This window comes from Gobio gobio (genome assembly GCF_949357685.1).
Source record: "Gobio gobio genome assembly, chromosome: 4".
NCBI lineage: Eukaryota > Metazoa > Chordata > Actinopteri > Cypriniformes > Gobionidae > Gobio > Gobio gobio.
The window spans coordinates 68,692,881-68,715,842 of record NC_137100.1 but is presented as its reverse complement, the minus strand read 5'-3'; the positions used below and the strand labels follow the sequence as shown (position 1 = coordinate 68,715,842).

Below are 22,962 nucleotides of genomic sequence, written 5' to 3'. Positions count from 1 at the left end.
GAGTCAGTGAGTCGATTCAGCGGTTCAGAGTGTTATGAATGTTTTAACTCAACCATTGGGTCATTTTGAGCCAGCGATTGGTTTGTTTTAACCCAGAGATTTGGTTGTTTTAAGCCTACAATTGGGTTGTTTTGAGCCTACAATTGGGTTGTTTTAAGCCAGCGATTGGGTTGTTTTAAGTCAGTGATTGGTATGTTTTAACCCAGTGTTTGGGTTATTTAACCCAGCGATTGGGTTATTTTAAGCAAACATTTAACCCAACCGCTGGGTTAAAACGGCCCATTTACTGGGTTAAAACAACCCAATTGCTGGGTTAGTCCATTTTCAACCCAACTTGGGTTGTTTTTAACCCAGCATTTTTTAGAGTTTAAAGTAACGGTATATTACACTTTATTTCTGTGACTAATCTCAACACAAATTAATTCATGATGATCAACCTATCACTTAATACTGTAAAATCTTTGGCGTTTTTATCGTGTTGGTTTTGCGATCGCACTCGTTTCCAGTGATCTCGTCCTGATCAAACGTCCGTGTGTGTGTGTGTGTGTGTGTGTGATGTTGTGTGTGTGTGTGATGTTGTGTTGTGTGTGTGTGTGTGTGTGTGTGTGTGTGTGATGTTGTTCAGAGTGGTGTGTGATGTTGTGTGTGTGATGTTGTGTTGTGTGTGTGTGTGTGTGTGTGATGTTGTGTGTGTGTGTGTGTGATGTTGTTCAGAGTGGTGTGTGACGGGTGGGTTTACTGAAGCGCTGCAGATATTGATTGGAGTATTGGTTGAAGTGACGTGGCCTAACTCTGGCATGTCTTTCCCTCCTCCTGTTCTCTCTTAATTCTCTTCCCCAGGATTATTAAAGTCTACAAAGGCTCATCCCATAATGAATGGCCTGACCACTTAAACCCTGACGGCTCGTCCAGTCAACCTGCCTTTGAAAAACATCGCATTTTTCAGAAAGCTCCGGCGTCATCCATCTTGGGTCACACATGCATGTTTGGCGGGTCGGAGGATGCGTGGGGGGGCTCATTAATCAGCCCTTAAGCAGAGGGAAGAGGCGGAGGCTCAGGGTAATGAATTTCTCCGGCTGGATGGGGTCGCCGGGGTCCAGCGCGGATAAGGCTGGATGCGGAGGAGCAGGTTGTCCAGAGAGGAGCCATCCGTCAGATCAAAGGCCAAAGACCTGTCCTGAGCCGGAGAGAGCCAAGAACACTAATACACCGCCGTACTTCACAACACACACACACACACACGTTCAGCTGGAGGACAGTGCTCAGATACACCACAGTATTACACCTTATCATTTCATCCCAGAATCAAACACTGGTGTCCTCGTCCCCCATCCAGAGCTCCAGCCGCTAGAGGTCAACGGTTAACTCCATTTTGGCTCAGAATGGACTGTTTTCTCAAGGGTGACATGCTGGAGATTTAGAGCCTGGGCTCCGGCGCTGTAATTGTTGGTTAAACCTCCTTTAATCCAGAGGATTTTCTCCACAACTGGTCATTTGTCATGAGCTCCATTAATATCTGAAGACCTTCCTCAATCAAACACACTCCGCTCAGGATCTGCTGCAGCTCTGAGGAACGTTTGTGGACTTTATTGAGTTATTCATAAAGGCTTTACTACAGTAAACATGGTAAAGACATCCGCTTAAAGAGATCAGACGGCTATCACAATCGTGTATTTATGTCTTCTGTCGTTATTCCATAACATATATTAGTATTGGGACGGTCACTGGAGAGATGGAGGTGTTTATGGTGGAAACGATCGTTCTTCTGTCCTGAGACTACAAATAAACACAAACAGATGCGACTGAATGAGTGTGTCCTCTTTCTGTAGTGCAATCTAAAAAATGCTGGGTTAAAAACAACCCAAGTTGGGTTGAAAATGGACTAAACCAGCAATTGGGTTGTTTTAAGCGAGTGATTGGGTTGTTTTAACTCAGTTGTTGGGTTATTTAACCCAGTGAATAGGTTGTTTTAACCCAGCAATTGGGTTGATTTAACCCAGCAATTGGGTTGTTTTAACTCAGTGGTTGGGTTATTTAACCTAAATTCGCTTTCACACACACACACACACACACACACACACACACACACACACACACACACACACACACACACACACACACACACACACACACACACACACACACACACACACACACACACACACACACACACACACACACACACACACACACACACACTCTCTCTCTCACACACACACACACACACACACACACACACACACACACACACACACACACACACACACACACACACACACTCTCCCTCTCTTTCTCTCTCACACACACACACACACACACACACACACACACACACACACACACACACACACACACACACACACACACACACACACACACACACACACACACACACACACACACTCTCCCTCTCTCTCTCTCTCACACACACACACACACACACACACACACACACACACACACACACACACACACACACACACACACACACTCTCCCTCTCTCTCTCTCTCACACACACACACACACACACACACACACACACACACACACACACACACACACACACACACACACACACACACACACACACACACACACACACACACACACACACACACACACACACACACACACACAGTTCAGACTGAAGGGTTTGTACACTGGTGAATGTGTTGTTTTGTCTGGTGGAGTGTAAACGTCTATCATGTGAAATATCTTACTCAGGAAAGCACTAAATAAAAGTAACATGCATGTTTTGTGCATCCTCTCATTTTATTAAAGTATTACAACTGTGCAGATTCTGAGGGTCTGAAGCGTCTGATCAGAGCTGAGTCTGAGGAGTGTGAAGAAATCTCGCCGTTTGGCAGATTCAATAAATCCAGAATTCAAGGAGAATCTTTTACATTTATTCTGTTTTCTCTGTACATGTGGTCGTATGTACAGCATGTTTGTATGGTTTTGACAGTTTTTCATAAGCATTCAAAAAAAAAAATCTAGCTAGAAAGAAAGTTTGACTACAAAACTCAAAGTATTAAAAAAGTCAAGCTAGCAAATGGCCTTTAAGGTACAGTAACAGAACGGTATAATACAAGAAAATAAATACTATTAACAAAAAATCTGCTGACTACAAGTGTCCAAAAATAAACATTTCCATACCAAAGTTAAAGTCACTACATGTCAATCAGAAACGACCTCGATGATCTAAAGCATGTGTGAGTCTTTAACTGTGGAGCTCCTCCTCCGGTCCGTCTGATCATGAGCTGATGAGTAACCGCTGAGTAACCGCTGAGTAACCGCTGAGTAACTGCTGAGTAACCGCTGAGTAACCACTGAGTAACCGCTGAGTAACCGCTGAGTAACCTCTGAGTTACCGCTGAGTAACCGCTGAGTAACCGTTGAGTTACCGCTGAGTAACCGCTGAGTAACCGCTGAGTAACCTCTGAGTTACCGCTGAGTAACTGCTGAGTAACCGCTGAGTTACCGCTGAGTAACCGCTGAGTAACCGCTGAGTAAACGCTGAGTTACCGCTGAGTAACCGCTGAGTAACCGCTGAGTAAACGCTGAGTTACCGCTGAGTAACCGCTGAGTAACCACTGAGTAACCGCTGAGTTACCGCTGAGTAACCGCTGAGTAAAAACTGTGGAGCTCCTCCTCCGGTCCTTCTGATCATGAGCTGATGGTCTGTGTGGAGTAACCGCTGAGTAACCTCTGAGTAACTGCTGAGTAAAAACTGTGGAGCTCCTCCTCCGGTCCTTCTGATCATGAGCTGATGGTCTGTGTGGAGTAACCGCTGAGTAACCTCTGAGTAACTGCTGAGTAAAAACTGTGGAGCTCCTCCTCCGGTCCTTCTGATCATGAGCTGATGGTCTGTGTTGAGTTACCGCTGAGTAACCTCTGAGTAACCGCTGAGTAACCGCTGAGTAACCGCTGAGTTACCGCTGAGTAACCGCTGAATAACCGCTGAGTAACCGCTGAGTTACCGCTGAGTAACCGCTGAATAACCGCTGAGTAACTGCTGAGTAAAAACTGTGGAGCTCCTCCTCCGGTCCGTTTGATCACGAGCTGATGGTCTGTGTTGAGTAACCGCTGAGTTACCGCTGAGTAACCGCTGAGTAACCACTGAGTAACTGCTGAGTTACCGCTGAGTAACCGCTGAATAACCGCTGAATAACTGCTGAGTAAAAACTGTGGAGCTCCTCCTCCGGTCCGTTTGATCACGAGCTGATGGTCTGTGTGGAGTAACCTCTGAGTAACCGCTGAGTAACCTCTGAGTAACCGCTGAGTAAAAACTGTGGAGCTCCTCCTCCGGTCCGTCTGATCATGAGCTGATGAGTAACCGCTGAGTAACCGCTGAGTAACCGCTGAGTAAGAGTGCTCATCTATCACCTCACAGTACTGGTGTTGTGCTTCATGGACTAACTGGTGTTCAGAGACACAAAGATACACGAATGATTCCTCAAGTGGAAAAACGATATCCCTGAACGAGATGTGTTAGTCTTCACCAACTAAAGCTCAGCACTTCTGCTGTGATGCTGACCAGTTCCTTTCCCATTCGTCTACAGGTCAGATCCCAAACACCTGCTCTACAACATCGCCTTTCAGAGAACAGGCAACTCAAACAATGAAGATAAACTAGAACACTGGATTCCTCCATCCCAAAAAACATCTGTCTAATAAACGGATGGCATCAGCACTCTAAAAACACTGGGTTCAAAACAACCACAGTTGGGTTGAAAATGGACAAACTCAGCGATTGGGTTGGTTTAAGCCTACAATTGGGTTGTTTTAAGCCAGTGATTGGGTTGTTTTAAGCCTACAATTGGGTTGTTTTGAGCCTACAATTGGGTTGTTTTAACCCAGCGGTTGGGTTGTTTTAAGCCAGCAATTGGGTTGTTTTAAGCCAGAGTTTGGGTTGTTTTAAACCAGCGAATGGGTTGTTTTAAGCCAGCGATTGGGTTGTTTTAAGCCAGCGATTGGGTTGTTTTAAGCCAGAGTTTGGGTTGTTTTAAGCTAGCGATTGGGTTGTTTTAAGCCAGAGTTTGGGTTGTTTTAAGCCAGCGATTGGGTTGTTTTAAGCCAGAGTTTGGGTTGTTTTAAGCTAGCGATTGGGTTGTTTTAAGCCAGAGTTTGGGTTGTTTTAAACCAGCGAATGGGTTGTTTTAAGCCAGAGTTTGGGTTGTTTTAAGCCAGTGATTGGGTTGTTTTAAGCCAGAGTTTGGGTTGTTTTGAGCCTACATTTGGGTTGTTTTAAGCCAGATATTGGTTTGTTTTAGCTCAGTGATTGGGATGTTTTGACCCAGTGTTTGGGTTGTTTTAACCCAGCGATTGGGTTGTTTTAAGCCAGAGTTTGGGTTGTTTTAAACCAGCGAATGGGTTGTTTTAAGCCAGAGTTTGGGCTGTTTTAAACCCGTGATTGGGTTGTTTTAAGCCAGAGTTTGGGTTGTTTTAAGCCAGCGATTGGGTTGTTTTAAGCCAGAGTTTGGGTTGTTTTAAGCCAGCGATTGGGTTGTTTTAAGCCAGCGATTGTGTTGTTTTAAGCCAGTGATTGGGTTGTTTTAAGCCGCGATTGGGATGTTTTAAGCCAGTGATTGGGTTGTTTTAAGCCAGTGATTGTGTTGTTTTAAGCCAGTGATTGGGTTGTTTTAAGCCAGCGATTGTATTGTTTTAAGCCAGTGATTGGGTTGTTTTAAGCCGCGATTGTGTTGTTTTAAGCCAGTGATTGGGTTGTTTTAAGCCGCGATTGTGATGTTTTAAGCCAGTGATTGGGTTGTTTTAAGCCAGTGATTGGGTTGTTTTAAGCCAGAGTTTGGGTTGTTTTAAGCCAGTGATTGGGTTGTTTTAAGCCTACAATTGGGTTGTTTTAACCCAGCAGTTGGGTTGTTTAAAGCCTACAATTGGGTTGTTTTAAGCCTACAATTGGGTTGTTTTGAGCCAGTGATTGGGTTGTTTTAAGCCATCAATTGGGTTGTTTTGAGCCAGCAATTGGGTTGTTTAAACCCAGCGGTTGGGTTGTTTTAAGCGAGTTATTGGGTTGTTTAAACCCAGCGGTTGGGTTGTTTTAAGCGTGTTATTGGGTTGTTTTAACCCAGCATTTTTTAGAGTGTGGTGCATTTGTCCTTGCATTGAAAGGGAAATGTCTTTGTCCCTGATGTACAGTCACTATCATGCGTGTGTGTCTCGCGTTACTGTCCTGCTCACACACGGAGACGTTCGTCGGCCAGTTGAACTGGTGTTGATGGCACGAGTCTCACAAGGCAGCCTGGGCATATAAAAGATCTCCAGTTAGCTGCCTTCATTCCAGTCGGGCATGATGCTGACGCTGTGCACGGCGTGGTACTGGTGCGGAGAGAGTGTGCGAGGGATGCCGTGAGTGTACAGGTACTCGTTGCCCTGCAGGCCGGCGGTCGGCGACTGGATGCCCGCGCTAGGACTGCACTGGCGGCCCAGCGGCTGATGAGGCATGGAGCCCTGGTACATGGCGTGGGCGTCGCCCAGCTGCGGGGAGGCGTGGCCTGCGACACCGCTCAATCTGGACACCAGGGGGCCGGAGGTGAAGTGAGCCGAGAAGTGCTGATAGGGCAGCCGCTCCATCTGCTGCATGGTGGGCACGCCGTACGGAGAGACGCCCGCCCAGGTGTTGCAGCTGATGTCCTCCAGGCTGGGCACAGCTTCTGAGGACTGGGACGCGCTGGCATACATGCATGCCTGCCGCTGGCCGGACTCCGCCCTGTAGGGGGCGCCGCTGAGACCCAGAGACTGCGAGTAGCTGACCGGCCGGTAGTAGTGGTCGTCCTCACTGGATGAGCTCTCCACATAGCTCTTCTTGTACGAGTGCTCTCCCGCGTGACAGTCGTCCTCAGCTGCGCAGACAAAAGGGGACGGAAATTAATTTTGCACCAGCTAGAAATCAAACGCCACTGAATCATTGCTATTCGATTGGGCAGTGCCACTGTAAAAAGTCCTAACTTTAACGGGAAAAACCTTGTTTATAAACCCTGAACGCGGCATACGGAGCAAAAGCTGAACGCTACTCTGAGCCATGCTTACGATCCGTCGACCTTAAATCCTCATTATGATCCCAATCATAAATACAGTGCATGTTCACAATGACAGTAAATAAACCCTCCCTAACCCTACACAATAAATGCTTTTATTATTATTAAACATTTCATTAGGCACTTTATTTCCACTTTTAGAACATTTTCTTCATTTGTATTGACAGTAAATGCCTTTCCAATGTGATGTGTGATGGGAAAAGGGAGAAGAGCGAGCTCAGCAGAAGGCGGATTCCAACCCGGGTCTATCACGTCAGAACCTCAATCAACGAGAATTACACTTGACTGACGACACCACCCTAACCCCAACGCTAACCCCAACCCCTCCCCATTCCCATCCCCAACCTCATCCCCATCCCCATCCCCATCCCCATCCCCAACCCCATCCTCATCCCCATCCCCAACCCCATCCTCATCCCCATCCCCATCCCCATCCCCAACCCCAACCCCATCCCCAACTTCTTCCCCATCCCCATCCCCAACCTCATCCCCATCCCCATCCCCATCCCCAACCCCATCCTCATCCTCATCCCCATCCCCAACCCCATCCTCAACCCCATCCTCATCCCCATCCCCAACCCCATCCCCATCCCCAACCCCAACCCCAACCCCATCCCCAACCTCTTCCCCATCCCCATCCTCATCCCCAACCCCATCCTCATCCCCAACCCCTCCCCATTCCCATCCCCATCCCCAACCCCATCCTCATCCCCATCCCCATTCCCATCCCCATCCCCATCCCCATCCCCATCCCCATCCCCAACCCCATCCCCAACCTCTTCCCCATCCCCATCCTCATCCCCAACCCCATCCCCATCCCCATCCCCATCCCCAACCCCATCCCCAACCTCTTCCCCATCCCCATCCTCATCCCCAACCCCATCCTCATCCCCAACCCCTCCCCATTCCCATCCCCAACCTTTTCCCCAACCCCATCCCCAACCCCATCCCCATCCCCAACCCCATCCCTATCCCCAGCCTCATCCCCAACCCCTATCCATCCCCAACCCCATCCCATCCTATCCCCATCCCCAATCCCATCCACCAACCCCATCCCCATCCGCAACCCCACCCCCAACCATTCCCAACCCCATCCCCAACCATCCCCATCCCCAATCCCATCCACCAATCATCCCCACCCCCAATCCCATCCACCAACCATCCCCATCCCATCCTCAATCCCATCCACCATCCCCATCCGCAACCCCACCCCCAACCATCCCCATTCCCAACCCCATCCCCAACCATCCCCATCCCCAATCCCATCCCCAACCCCAACCCCATCCCCAACCCCATCCCCATCCCCATCCCCATCCCCAATCCCATCCCCAACCCCATCCACCAACCATCCCCATCCCCATTCCCAACCCCATCCCCTCCCCATCCCCATCCACCAACCATCCCCATCCCCACTGAAGACATTTAAACACATCCGTCCTTTATTAATCTGCTTTGTCCCATTCAGGCATTATTAGGCGGAGCTGGTGTGAACAGACACTCCGTATATCTCCCGCTGACTGCTTTTATAAATCTGAACACTCGTACTCACACTTTTAGGATGAAATCTAAGGCGTGTGTTATAAATGAGTGATTTCAGTGCTGTAAAAGCTGAAGTGGACCCACCTTTCCTCTTGATGCAGTGATAGTCTGGGCCGTGTTCGTGGGGCAGCGGGTACGAGGACTGGGCCGGGGGCAGCAGGTCCTGGGACGAGCTGGACACGGCGTTCTCACAGGAGAACTGAGAGCTCATGCCTCCAGGAGTCAGGCCCTGGACGTCTCCACCGAACGGACTCTGGCTGGGGCCGACCCGCTGACGCACAGTGCTCCGCGGGACCACCGGATACTCCTTGGTGCTTGAGGGAACAGAAGACACGGTAACTAACCACATCCACCACTCCGCTAATCTCTCCACCATCTGTCTGCCACGGGAGCTTTCTCATGCCAATTAATCTGTGAAAGATGCATTAATTCCACCAGTGTTTCTTTTGAACCACTGACCTGGTTTCCAGTCGGTCCGCGTTTAACTAAGACCAGACCTGCTTCGTCTCAGGGCTTGACAGTGGAGGACAGATAGGATATCAGGACCTTTGACTTCAGAGCACCACGGTGGACTGCCTTTATTCTCTCTGTATTTTTATGACGCATTACTTCGCTTCCCTGTCTTTTTAACGAATTGCCTGTAAGTCACCTCGGATAAACGCGTCTGCAGAATGAATAACGTTAATGGCAGTGTATCGTGCGGGCTTTAGTTGGGTCTTAAAGTCTTCAGCTCATTATCTGGAAACTCAATAGAAGGCTCTCGCGGGAGACATTACTCAGTTCTTTCTCTGCTTGTTTGAAAGTAACAACAGACAAAGTTAACTACGGCATGGAAAGAGCATTGCCGTTTTTTTCCTAGTGTACGATGAAGTCTGTCATTTTGGAGTGGACAACGCCTGTGTTGGCTGCTGTGGGCCCTCGACCAGATTTTCTGCTTTGAAAATGTGTTTTTCCACACGCTGTACACTCGTCATCTGGAGGAAATAAGAACACGAGCCATGTGGTCTATGCCTCCACCGGACCGACTCTCTCCCAGCGGCAGACAACCGTTCTGGATCTGGAGCGGACGCTTCTCAAGAGGAACACTCGCGCTACAAGCCTTCCTGAAAGCGGCCGTCTCTGGCTTGTGTCCGAGCATTGATTAACTTTAATCAGCCTGGCCGTCTGAAGACGCTGGTCACTCCTGATATCTGGGAGACTCCTATAGAAAGACCTTCTCTCTGGACACTTTCAGACGTTGACTAGTTAAGCTCATACTGTACTTTTACTGCACTACGTCTCACATTGACTATCATTTAATACTCAATTACATTACTTTTACTCAAGTATTAAAGATGAAAAAAAAACACTTTATTTATGACACAGTGATAGAGTACATACACTTGACAAATGTACTTGAGTAGAAAAGTAATAGAACTAAATCACAATTTAATATCACATACCCCTCGGAGCTTATAACTGGCATTTATCTCAATACACAGGCACAGCAGAACTGCTCCACACACACATGTGATGTTCCTCGAGTGTGTGAGGAGTTCTGATGTTTGAGCTGAGCGTGTTCTGCTGAAGTGTGTGTTCTTTCATGTGACCTTTGACCCCACAGACTGAACTAAATCAAGCATTGCTTGCTCGTTGGTTGAGCTAAACTGGTATTATCTGATTGTGTTCTTAAATCTAACAGCTGATTGGTCGACTGTGGTCCAATACATCCCTTTCCATCACAGATGAGTCTGTTCAGTCTAAATTTTGTCCGAAAAGTCAGAATCTCAATGTCCTTTAGCACATGTTGTATGCCGTGGCAGAAACACGCGTCCACACTGCCGGTCTCTTGGTGTGTGTTTTGTTCTTGTTGTCTTTTAATATGGTTTGTTGTATTGTTGTTCAGCTCATTGGCCAATACTCTGTTAAAGTGCTTTATAAATTAACCAACTAACTCACTAACCAAAAACTCTAAAACATTTACTTCTCAATTACAAATATTACTGTCATCATTAAAAAAAAATGGTGTAATGCTCATCAGCCTCATCACAAGAAGTTTTTAATATTAACTAAATGGCCATAAAAAGACTTTAGCAAATACTTTATGTCATATCGACGTTTTCTATATTCAATTGTTCCTTATAGTTTGTCTGACAAAACAAAAGTGCTGATATGTTTGTTTATCAGTATAATTAACTAATTATACAAGCGCTGGAATATATATATATACTCTGAAAACGCTGGGTTAAAAACAACCCAAGTTGGGTTGTAAATGGACCAACCCACTGATTGGGTTGTTTTAGCCCAGTGATTGTTTTTTTATTCCAGTGATTGGGTTGTTTTAGCACAGTGATTGTTTTTTTTCCCAGTGATTGGGTTGTTTTAGCACAGTGATTGTTTTTTTATTCCAGTGATTGGGTTGTTTTAGCCCAGTGATTGGGTTAAAAATGGACAAACCCAGTGATTTGGTTGTTTTAGCCCAGCGATTGGGTTAAAAATTGACAAAGTCAATTATTGGGTTGTTTTATCCCAGTGATTGGGTTAAAATGGACAAACCCAGTGACTGGGTTGTTTTAGCCCAGCGATTGTTTTTTTATCCCAGTGATTGGGTTGTTTTATCCCAGTGATTGGGTTAAAAATGGACAAACCCAGCTATTGGGTTGTTTTAGCCCTGTGATTGGGTTGTTTTATCCCAGTGATTGAGTTAAAAATGGACAAACCCAGTGACTGGGTTGTTTTAGCCCAGCGATTGTTTTTTTTATCCCAGTGATTGGGTTGTTTTATCCCAGTGATTGGGTTGAAAATGGACAAACCCAGCGGTTGGGTTGTTTTAGCCCAGTGATTGGGTTGAAAATGGACAAACCCAGCGGTTGGGTTGTTTTAGCCCTGTGATTGTGTTGATTGGGTTGTTTTAGCCCAGTGATTGGGTTGTTTTAGCATGTTGTTTTAGCCCAGTGATTGGGTTAAATGTTTGCCTATCCTGCTGGGTAGTTTTATTTAACTGTATTGCTCGCTTAAAATGAACCCAAAGTTTGTTGGAAATTAACATATAAATGAACAATAAGTTGAATCAATAATAATTCAACAATAATAAATTGCTAATTAATAAATGTTCACCTTTTGATTATTATTGTTGCCTCTAGTAATTATGCGTCTGATTTTGGGTTAATTTTAAGACAGTTATATTGTAATTTTTAAACACTACTTGAGTTAAGTAAAACTACACACTGTGCAAACATTTAACCCAACCGCTGGGTTTGTCCATTTTCAACACAACTTGGGTTGTTTTTAACCCAACATTTTTTAGAGTGATATAAAATTTCAATAAACTTTTCCTTATTTTGTATTCTGTGGCAGAAACACACTTCTGTCGGTCTGTGCTTTCATCAAACACAATATAATAAGTTGTGCTCATTATTTCGAGCACTGATGTCATATACCAGTGGAGTATCAGTGACGTGTGTATCAACGGTTCTAAAGAAGCTCGTCTGAAATCGAGATCTCACGAATCCCTCTAATGGTGACGGACACAACATTCACAACAAAACACAATCCATTTCTGTGAATGATTCAGAAGCGGTTCAAGCGTTTGTCTCTGGACTGTTGCAGCTCAGTGTGTGCATGTTTGCCAAACGCATTAAAGCCATTCCAGCTGCTTCAGAAACGGGAGCACATCTCACCTACTCTGGCTTCTCTGGGCCGGTTCCAGTCCAGTTTAGGACTGAAGCTCCTAGTGTTCGATTGATTGTTCAGGTCTAGTCCAGGTTTAAGCGAAGGCATGAATGAAGAGATGGAATAATCTACCGCCTTACATTAGACTTACTCCAACTTTAAACATTTCTAAAAGTCGAGTTGACATTGCAAGTTCCTGCTGTTTATTAAGTAAATGGTCAAAAAATGACTTTAGTAAATGTGGACAACTTTAAAAGAGATTTTCTCAGATTTTCAAATAGTTGTATCAACCAAACATCAATGAAAAGATTATTTACTCAGCTCTCAACTTTCAAATAATTGACCCTTATGACTGGTTTTGTGGTCCAGGGTCACATTTACTTTACATCATGTCACCCTTTTCTGTCCGCAACAGTTCCTAATAGTTTGTCTGACAGAGCAAAAGTTTATAAATATAATGTGGGATCATGGAAACCCGTCACAGATTGAGACTCACCTCTGCATTCGGGACATGCGATGCAGCTCCATATCATCGCTTCCACGAAAGCCCTTTGCGAAGGGATTGTTCTCGATCTTCAGCTGGGTGATCTGTGGAACAACACACACACACACACACACACGCACGCACACACACACACGTTTCATTCATCTGAAGCAAACATTGAGATCCTCAGCCTGATGTGAACTCCAGATCTCTCTTTATCAATGGCATGAGAGCATCTTCCAGCCCAAGAGATTATGAGATGTTTCTCTGAATGCGAGGAAAACTCAGCAGGATTTATAGAGGATTGGTTGTGATTTTCTCACTGATCGTCTTATATGTTTCTGTTAATAAGGGAACCACCTCTTCAGTGTCTTCAGTCTTTGAGTGTCTCAGAGGAATGAGGTTCACTGTTCTTCAGATGATGAAAAGATGAGCTCTTCATGAGCTCTGAGGTTTGTTTGAAACTAAACATCTGTCAGTTTGCTGGAGATTTTTGTCTGTGCATAAGCCAGAAAATGTGTCTAATAATTCCACATGTGAAGAACCAATAATTAATGTTAATCCTGCGTGATATAATACATAACCCGGAGCTCAACAGCAGTCGTGTGTCTCACGGTATATCTGAGCCAATAGCCAACAATACACCGTATGGATCTAAACTATACATTTTTCTTTTATGCCAAAAATCATTAGGATATTGATGTTCCATTAAGATATTTTGTAAATATATCATAAATGTATTATTAGTAGTGATATGCATTGCTAAGGACTTCATTTGGACAACTTTAAATTAGATGTTCTCAAAATTTAGATGTTTTTGCACCCTCAGATTCCAGATTTACAAATCATAAACCACATTTTATTCATAATTATTAATTTCAGAAAGTGACCCTTATGACTGGTTTTGTGCTCCAGGGTCGCATATAAAGTCAAAAGTCAACGTAAAATATTTAGCTTTTGGTGAATAGTGTTCATGCATTTAAAAACATAGATGTTGTGTTTATAAAGGGATAGAAATTATAACTGTTATTTTTATTAATGTGCCTGATCTCACGAAAGCGCGTATCCATAGCACGAATTGTATTTATACGCCAAAAAGAGTTTTTACGTGCATATGATCCGCCCTTTATAACGTGTTATATACACGTAACCCACACCGCTAAACCTGCCCAATGGGGTGACAATGCGTATCACATGCACGTAAAAACTCTTTTTGGCGCATAAATTGCACGATAAATACAATTCGCTTTACGCATTTCATGAGAATCTGATTTTTGAAAGGTAGTTCTGTGAATCTGTGGAAGTAAATAAAACACGTTCAAAAAGATTTTCAAGCATTTGTATATAAAGTCAAACCCAAATGAAGCTTTAGATGAGTGAGTTCAAGGACTCTCTCTCTCTCTCTCTCTCTCTCTCTTTCTCTCTCTCTTTTGGCTGTTCTGGTGTGTTTCCTAACAGGATCTGATCTTTGACATGGCTTTGGATCTCACTTGAGATGAGACCTTGTAAACTTGTACCTTTGAGCTCTCATAAACGCACTTTGAGCTGGCAGAATACACAACATCGAGCAGTTCTGATGTGCCTTTTTGGAAATGTCGGAATATGCCAATGATGTGGACCCATCGCTTTGGTGGATGCGATTTCATGTCAAGTTGCTGTAGTGCGCATTTATATTCACTGTATTTCTCTTCATTTTCATTGGTCATATTGATTAACAGAAGTGCGCGTTATTTGCGCAGTTGTAAATGCGTTATATTCGCAGTACGGCGCGGTTTGTCTGCGGATCCGCGTTGATTCGGGCTGTTGACGAGGAATATGCTCGGGTAGTAAATCGGGTTGTACCTTTTGTAACTCGTAACATGTGAGATAAAGGTGGTCCAGACATGATTATCAGCGTTTGTTTAGCTCGAAAGGTTATTCAAAATCAATTATTTTTAATGAGATGCAGGTGCATTTCACCCTTTGAGTTGCTTTCTTAAAAACATTTGTCAAGACGACGGCTAAATTAAATTTTTTATGTTGCATGCAGACTATTAAGATAAATAAAGCTTAATTTAAAGAAGCCGACTGGTTAGAATTAAAAGTCATAAGCAGTGTAAATAATTAATATAGCCTACTTATCCGTGTATAAAAAACTAACATTTTCCGCTTTGTGTAAAACATCCGCTCGACCTGTTTTACACTAAAATATGAATAAACACAAGATTTCTGAATTAAAGTGTGATATATCTCGATGCTCTTTCTCACACAAACTTCCAAATTCATGAAAGAAAGTTACAACTGTCCGTCCAAAAGTGCGACATCGAATAATTATATAATAAGCGCATAACGCCATTATATATTAAGGAAATAATTATTTTGTCTCTTTATTATTTAGTTGTGTTTGTGCAATCGCTTTCCGGCTCTATATTTAAGTGGATGATATGCGTCGCAAGGTAGAACCAAATGTCTTGGTTTGGGAGATCAAATATTAAACAATAATCGGATTATGAATTCACGAATATTCTGAACAAATAAAAATCGCGTTTTCATAATGTTTAGTAGCCTCATAAACATCTCGGATATGTTTTATTATTTTTTGTTTGTTGAGTAGAATTAATAACACGCGTTGCTTTATTAACAAAATCTCGCGTTTGATTTCTGGGGAATCGCTGAAATAATTTCGTTAAAATCTAAACATGCGCTGTGATCAAATATAATTTAATTACATAAAACGGCGTGTTAACCTACATAATATCAAACTAAATATCATAATAATTCGCAGCACCAGTATTTTTGATATCTGAGCAATCTCTTTTTTTTCCCCTCACGATGGCTCGCATTTTAATAAATCAATCAGAAACCAATCACTGACCCGAAGCAGATCATTCTATACTAATTTACACAAAACATGTAGAATGTTAAAAATGATTTCGCTGCTATTATAGTAGTGCTCGATCTTACCTTGTGGTTCTGGTAGGAGGTGACCGCGATGAAGGCCGTCTCCGGGAACACGTGAGTGCAGAACGCCGTGTTTTTGGACCCGAATCCGTTGTTTTCATCCGCCTTCACGATGTGGATCCTGGGCTGATATTTATGCATGGAATTCAGGATGATCTGGAAATAAAATAGAGTTTAAATATGATAATCAAATGCGCATTATTTAACGGGTAATCCAATAATATAGCTAAAGATAATTCATATAAACTGATGCTACCATGCATGATTAATTAAAGTGCGAAAGAAGGAGGCTTATAAATTATGAAATGTGTGTCTGAACGTTTTTAAATGCGAGATCAATATTTGTTGCTCCGTCTTTAACTTTCTTTGGACGGGCTTTGTGTAAAACACACACTCAGCGGTGTTTAATACACGCACAGTTTTGTCCATCTCTAAAAACACCCGAATATTTACAGCGAATATTGTTTTTTGTTCAAGTTCTTGTCGGCTCTCTTTTCTAACTCAAATGTGTGTGTGTGTGTGTGTGTGTGTGTGTGTGATTTAGGCTACTTTGTCTAAACTTTGCATTGTGAATGTGGATGCCAGGTCTACACACACACACACACACACACACACACACACACACACACACACACACACACACACACACACACACACACACACACACACACACACACACACACACACACACACACACACACACACACATGCATTCCTCTTTTCCATTTTCATGCGTTTTCCCCTCTAAACAACTGCAGTTTGTGCTTTGATCAGTGCCATCGGTCCAGTCCCAGTCTTGGAGAGCAGGGCCTGTAAACTTTAAACATCGCTCTCAGCTGAGAATATTGCTTTTGCTCCAGATGGACAAGATGATTTATTGGTGAAGGCTACTAAAAACGCATTGCTTTAAAACGGGATGTCAAAATAAAAATCACTAGGCCTAGTCGGATGATGATGCAACCAAAAAGAATATTTGGAGATCATCAGGAGGTTTTTTCGCGGGACCACCCATGCGTTTGTCTGTTCTGGATGCCCCCGTTTCTCCATTTGCCCCATGATAGTCTTTAATGATAGTGAGCGATCGCTGAATGTTGGCTCACGCTTTCATGTTCCGACATCACAGGGAACAGCCGTTGTATACCTCTGTCCATCACTCATCACACTCTGCCATTAGATATAAACAGTTTGAAGCACAGTTATCCAAACTCTGATATTTCTGCGAGGCGCGCCTATTGATGAATGGGACTAAAATGATCAAAGCCAAGGCTTCGCTTCGATCTCAAGGAGTCTTGGAAAACTCAGTCAACTACTGCCTGTGCTCGAGCTCGGTAAGTGGGAATTATTGAGAGTTTCTTTCAGACATCTTTACCTCATCATCGGAGGCTAATTAAGACAGAGCTGGGGAATAGATTCCAGCATCGCATGTTCAGCCCTGCTTCTGAGACTATAATTATAAATAGGTCTGAAATTATTTCAACCACCTGGAACAACAAACCGATGGATTGTTATTTTGGTGGCGGAGAAGCCGAACTTCATTTATGAATCCCAGGGTGCTCTTTCGGCACAAAAGGGGGCACGCCAAGAACCACTGCAACCAATCAAAAATGCATTCGGGACAGAAATTTACAACTCGGCTCACATTCCAGCTGGGCTCCGATTTCATACCAGCTGAGGTTTGGCAGCAAAACAACCCGATCGGAACTACAGAGCGAAGTCACAAACAACCAATGAGTAAATCTGAGACGCCTCCCATATCAGGATCGCTGGTACCTGAGAATTAAATAACCACACACTTTACAGAGCGTAAATGTGTAATCTGAACTAGTGTGTCCACATCTGAGGCTGCCGCTGGGGCTTTTGTTGTCACAATTATCATTACTGGATTTAAGATGTGTTTGGGTTATTACGCCGATCTGGCGTTTGTCAGTAGCACCTATTCAGAGCTGGTGCTATTCCCCCGCCACTAAATGTGTGCAATCCCACATTGTCATATTATGTTTGTTCACTCACGTGTCCGAAGGGATCGAGGTGATTGTTGGTCAGTTTGAGCTTCTGGAAAGACACCAGTTGCCTCATCCAGTGGGCGCCGGTGGCCGGAGAATCCGGGTGGACATACAGCCGGCCCGGCATCGCGGGTTCTGCTTTCCCCGTCACAGACCTGAGCCGAAACACACACATGCCTTTAAAACACACACCGGCTGCTTCCCCTCATGGCTTCGAGATCCATGCATTAATTAGTACAAGGATGATTTCATTAAAGCTAAAAGATGCTTTGTTCGCTCAACATGTGTTTCCTGAAATCGAAACTTGTCAAAATGCGATTCGGCTCCATTCCTCACGCATCGCTGCCTTGTGTATTGAACATAATGTGGGTTTATTTGGTTAATGGCTAAGATGGTGGTTGATCAAGAGGGTCGTTAGTTCCAGAACATGCACTGGACGGGTAATTATCAGGGATGTTGGCCTGTGGACGTCCTCCCTCAATAACCTCAAGCATTTAAAACCACTGACCCTGAAAAAGGAGCGGAAAACAAGTAGCATAATACGGTGTGTAAAACGGCTGCTTTTCGCTTGTTTTAAACAAACAAATCTGTGTAACCTTTGGGAATAATTCTTTCTCGGTCTGTGTCTCTGCATTTAATAAAGACTCGGTCCAATTGAATTATTTCATTAAAAGGTTGATCTTGCCAGGAACATTTGAGAGGCTTGTTTTTAGCACTTTAAAGTTGCAGAGACTGAATGAAAGTCAATCTATTTCACAGAAATCGAATTAGCCCAAGTCAATAATAACATTAGCTGTGAATATGACTCACGAACCATTTGTTATCGGCGAATTTATAGCGGTGGTCATCGGCTGGCACGACATCCATCAGGAGAATGTATTTGGTTTTGGGGTTCAACCCGGTGACCTTCACTTTGAAGCTCGGGAACATCCGCCTGTGGAGGAAAACGGGACAGCATTAACGCGTTGTGTCGAAGCGTTTATCAAATAGTAATAATAATTCAATATCTTCAATGCATATTTGTTGCTGGAGAAAAACAGTCGATCGTTTTAGACCTGTTTGTTCTCAAGTGCGTTATGAAAATATGTCATATCAGGACTATATAGGCTACTGCACATTTAGTACATTAAATCTGATTCAGATTAATTTACTCTCACACATGCAAAAGCACAGAATATAAAAGGAACATTTAAGGACAAGAAACTAAAATAATGAGATACTGTGTGAATTAAAATTATGATTATATAGTGTGAGAAGAGACGCATTTAAAAGAGCACAGCAGTTTGTGGCGTGTTTTTCTAAGTGTTTTTTAGGTTTTCCACTAAACTGACGAGAACATGTTCGTACAAAAGCCTAATTCTCCAGCACTGTGCATTGAGAAAATCCAAAATTGCAGGTTTTTATTTTTATTTTTTAAAGTTGCTACGATGCAATTAAGTCTGCAAAAGCACATTTAAGGACAAGAAACAAAAATAATGAGACACTGGGTGATTAAAGTGCGTATAGTGTGAGAAGAGAACTGTAGAACTTTAGCACAGCAGTTTATGGCCATTATTGTCAAGTGTTTTTTAGTTTTTCCGCTAAACTGATGAGAAAATGCAGTTAGTACAAAAGCCACATTCTCCAGCACTGTGCATGGAGGAAATCACAAATTGCAAGTTTTTATTTTTATTTTTTAAAGTTGCTTCGATGCAATTACACATGCAAATAAGTCTACAAAAGCATATTTAAGGACAAGAAACTAAAATAATGAGACACTGGGTGATTAAAGTGCATATAGTGTGAGAAGAGAACTTTACTAAAAGAGCACAGCAGTTTGAGGCGATTATTTTAAGTGTTTTTTAGTTTTTCCACTAAACTGATGAGAAAATGCAGTTAGTACAAAAGCCACATTCTCCAGCACTGTGCATGGAGGAAATCACAAACTGCACGGGTTTGGAAGTTGAATAATACATGAGAACTACAGGACGCACGCGGAGATTTATGACGGTAAACACGAGCTTAATCTCCCGCGATGAGTTCGATGTTTCCACAGCTTTACCTGGACTTTACATCGCTATACGTTAAGAAAAAGCACTGAGTTCAGTTTAAACCCGCGGGTGATTTCTGAGAATCTTTTACTAAAGAAAGAAGCGCTGAAACACACACATGTTCGTTGTGTTTTAAAACTCTTCTCAGTTATTATGAGGTCTGAAACACACACACACACACACACACACACACACACACACACACACACACACACACACACACACACACACACACACACACACACACACACACACACACACACACTCTCGCTTTTAACTGTTATTAACAATTTACAAACAATTAATCGCATATCCATTACAACCTTAAAACACTAAAACGCTCATTTTGTATTTCAGAAGCAATGCATTTAGTATGCGATGATACATTTTTAAAGTGCACTAATAGTTAACGATCCAAGTTTATTGCATTAGTGGAAAACTCAACTTCAAGAATCCAAATAATGATAGTTTCCAATAGTCAAAGCATTGCGGGAATTAGCCTTTACTGACACTGCAAACGTGCACTTTCTATCAAAACATGTTTGGGTTCAACATTTAAATAAAAGGCTAAAATGCATCAAATTATTCACTAAAAGCAATCGCTGAATTATATCATACAGAGCCAAGCAAACACACACAATGCAAATTAAAATACATTTCAATAAACCATTTCATGCAGAGGGGAAATGCATAAAGGAAAAGCAAAACAAATAGCATGCCTATAACAATTATTTCAGGATAATAATAATAATTCGTATTAAAACGAGCAATTCGTATGTGTTGATTCTGAAGAGATCTGTCTTACCTCCCTGCTTTGGTGATGATCATTTCAGTTCCCACTTCATGAAACTTTGCCCACAACTCTCGCTCGTGCAAGTAAACTTTTATCCCTTCCATTCCCTGAGAAACACACAGAGGTGGAGAATGAACATTCATATCGACGCGGCGCGGGCGTCAAAAATCACGAGAGAGAGACAAAAAGAACTAAAGGAACTAAATGAGCAGGATTTATTTAGGTTAAAAAACTCAACTTTTAAGTTCGTAGAACTTTAGATTTTGTGCTAAACAGCGTTTTAAAAATTGCTCTGTCAGAGCGAAAATGTGTTATTATTTTCGAATGATGTAGAACATTTTCATAAATAATCCCACAAGCACAGGCCGTCACACACCCTTATGCTATATTGAGTTTGTGTGATATTATGCATTTCATTCCGGCAGTTTGACTCCTCGAAAGCACTGCTCATAATGTGCATCGACCATCTGAACAACAGTAAATTATGAAATTACTGCACAGCTTTATTAATAATCTTATGCCATCTGTCCAACAATCACCTCAGCATAGATAGCGTATTTCGTTCTCACACACAAACACAAACACACACACACACACACACACACACACACACACACACACACACACACACACACACACACACACACACACACACACACACACACACACACACACACACACACACGCGCGCGTTTATTTAGCAATCTAAATGAGCTCATTGCATTGTTTTAATACACAGCTATAAATAGTAAAACACATTAACCCTAACAGAAAACTTTTACAATTTTACATTAATAAACTAGGCCTATTTTACACAAATAAGGGCGTCTTCAAAAGGAGGATTTGACGGATTTAGCTCACTTCTGGACACACACACACACACACACACACACACACACACACACACACACACACACACACACACACACACACACACACACACACACACACACACACACACACACACACAGCAGCTCTTACCTGTTGAATGTATGTGGTCTGTGAGGAAGGGGATTTGCTGGCTCCGTTCTGTTTGTCCGCTTTGCCGTCGCTCGCCGGGTCTTTGGGCTCCGCGGCGCTCGGAGAGTTCTGAAGCCGAAAGGAGTCCTCGCTGTCCGCCATGTCCGCTGGGCCTGTGCGCTACTTCCACCGCGAGGCCTGGATCACAGAACACAAACCATCAGCACTTTTGCTCTTTTAGATAAGCCCGTTTTGCAGCGCTTTAATTGATCACAATGGCATGAATTCAAATTGTGACTTTTTTTTAATGATAACAGCAATAACTTCCCATAACTAACAATAACCCGCTGTTAAGCATTCTTCATTAAAACTCTCCCTTATGCTCCTACAAAAACAAATCATAACACACACATTACACACATTTATTTTGCACAGACATAGTTCTGCTTGTATGAATGGGTCAGGAGCTGTACAAGCATTGCTCGGGCCTCTATTATAACTTTCTGTGGAGAGATGCACACAACTGTCTGATATTAATAATACTCCACAACAGACTCTCGCATGGTTTACACATCTGTGTGCAACTACTCAAAGGATCTGGACATTACCTTAAATTCCGATGCAGTTTCGCGAGTCCCTGAAACAGCACAGCGAGCTCGTATCACTTCCAAATATTGTCGGTTTGATGGCGAACTTCCCGTTGAATGTCAGATATATTCCCAGCGTGAAGCTCACGGGGCTCTGCTCGGCGAACCCATGTGTTTCCTCTCCGTCCTCCGCGAGGCGAGACTCTTCACGATTAAACCCGAGAATCCCCGCTCTCGTGCGTGTGATGGACTCGCACTAATGGTAGTGCACGCGCATTGGGAGTGTGCAGAGGCTCGAGTATTCCTGGAGAAAAGCGGCACGATCACCTCCTCCTCCTCTCTCTCTCTCTGTCTCTCTTCCTCTGTTTCTCTAATGGTCAACCCCCGTGCGTTACGCTGGAAAACGGAAGCGCTGGGACGAACCACGTAGGTAGTGTGTGTTCGTCTGCAATGCCGTGACAATATCGGTCCACCCACAGTATAACTGCCCCCCCCCCCCCCCCCACACACACACACACACACATCCCTCATCCGTGCTTTTCTCCGAGGAGACATTTTACACTCGCATATAAAATAAGTTCGCATGCACAATGTCTCGTTTTATTAAACAGGCCTGTCTAAAAATGAAAAATAAATGTAGATGTTATGCATATGGCGGACGCTTTTATCCACGTTGCATTCACGGCACACATTCTATAGTTCTGGCTTTGGCTGGGAATCGAACCCATGACCTTCGCTCGTGCACGCGCTAGTGTTCGAGCAGGAATGCATGATATAAAATAGATTAAGGTTAAAACCTACTATTACTGAGAGTAAAAGAGAGACCGGGCATGCAAACATTATTAGAAGTTTGCATCACATTATATAGTCGTGTATATTATGAATATGATTGAGCAGTGAGCCTGCATGAAGCCTAGAT

General features: G+C 43.4%; 1 protein-coding gene across 1 annotated transcript; it reads right to left on the bottom strand.

Moving 5' to 3' along the window:
* Positions 1-2,757: 2,757 nt before the first annotated feature.
* tbx5a (T-box transcription factor 5a) lies at positions 2,758-22,409 on the bottom strand. Its single transcript, XM_079814877.1, has 9 exons — positions 22,065-22,409; positions 21,478-21,654; positions 20,509-20,603; positions 18,488-18,607; positions 17,681-17,828; positions 15,674-15,826; positions 12,743-12,834; positions 8,680-8,909; positions 2,758-6,861 (listed from the first exon to the last, which is right to left on the bottom strand). The coding sequence occupies exons 2-9, from the start codon at positions 21,616-21,618 to the stop codon at positions 6,284-6,286; spliced, it is 1,557 nt and encodes a 518-aa protein (XP_079671003.1). The 5' UTR covers positions 21,619-21,654; positions 22,065-22,409; the 3' UTR covers positions 2,758-6,283.
* Between the last annotated feature and the right edge of the window lie 553 nt (positions 22,410-22,962).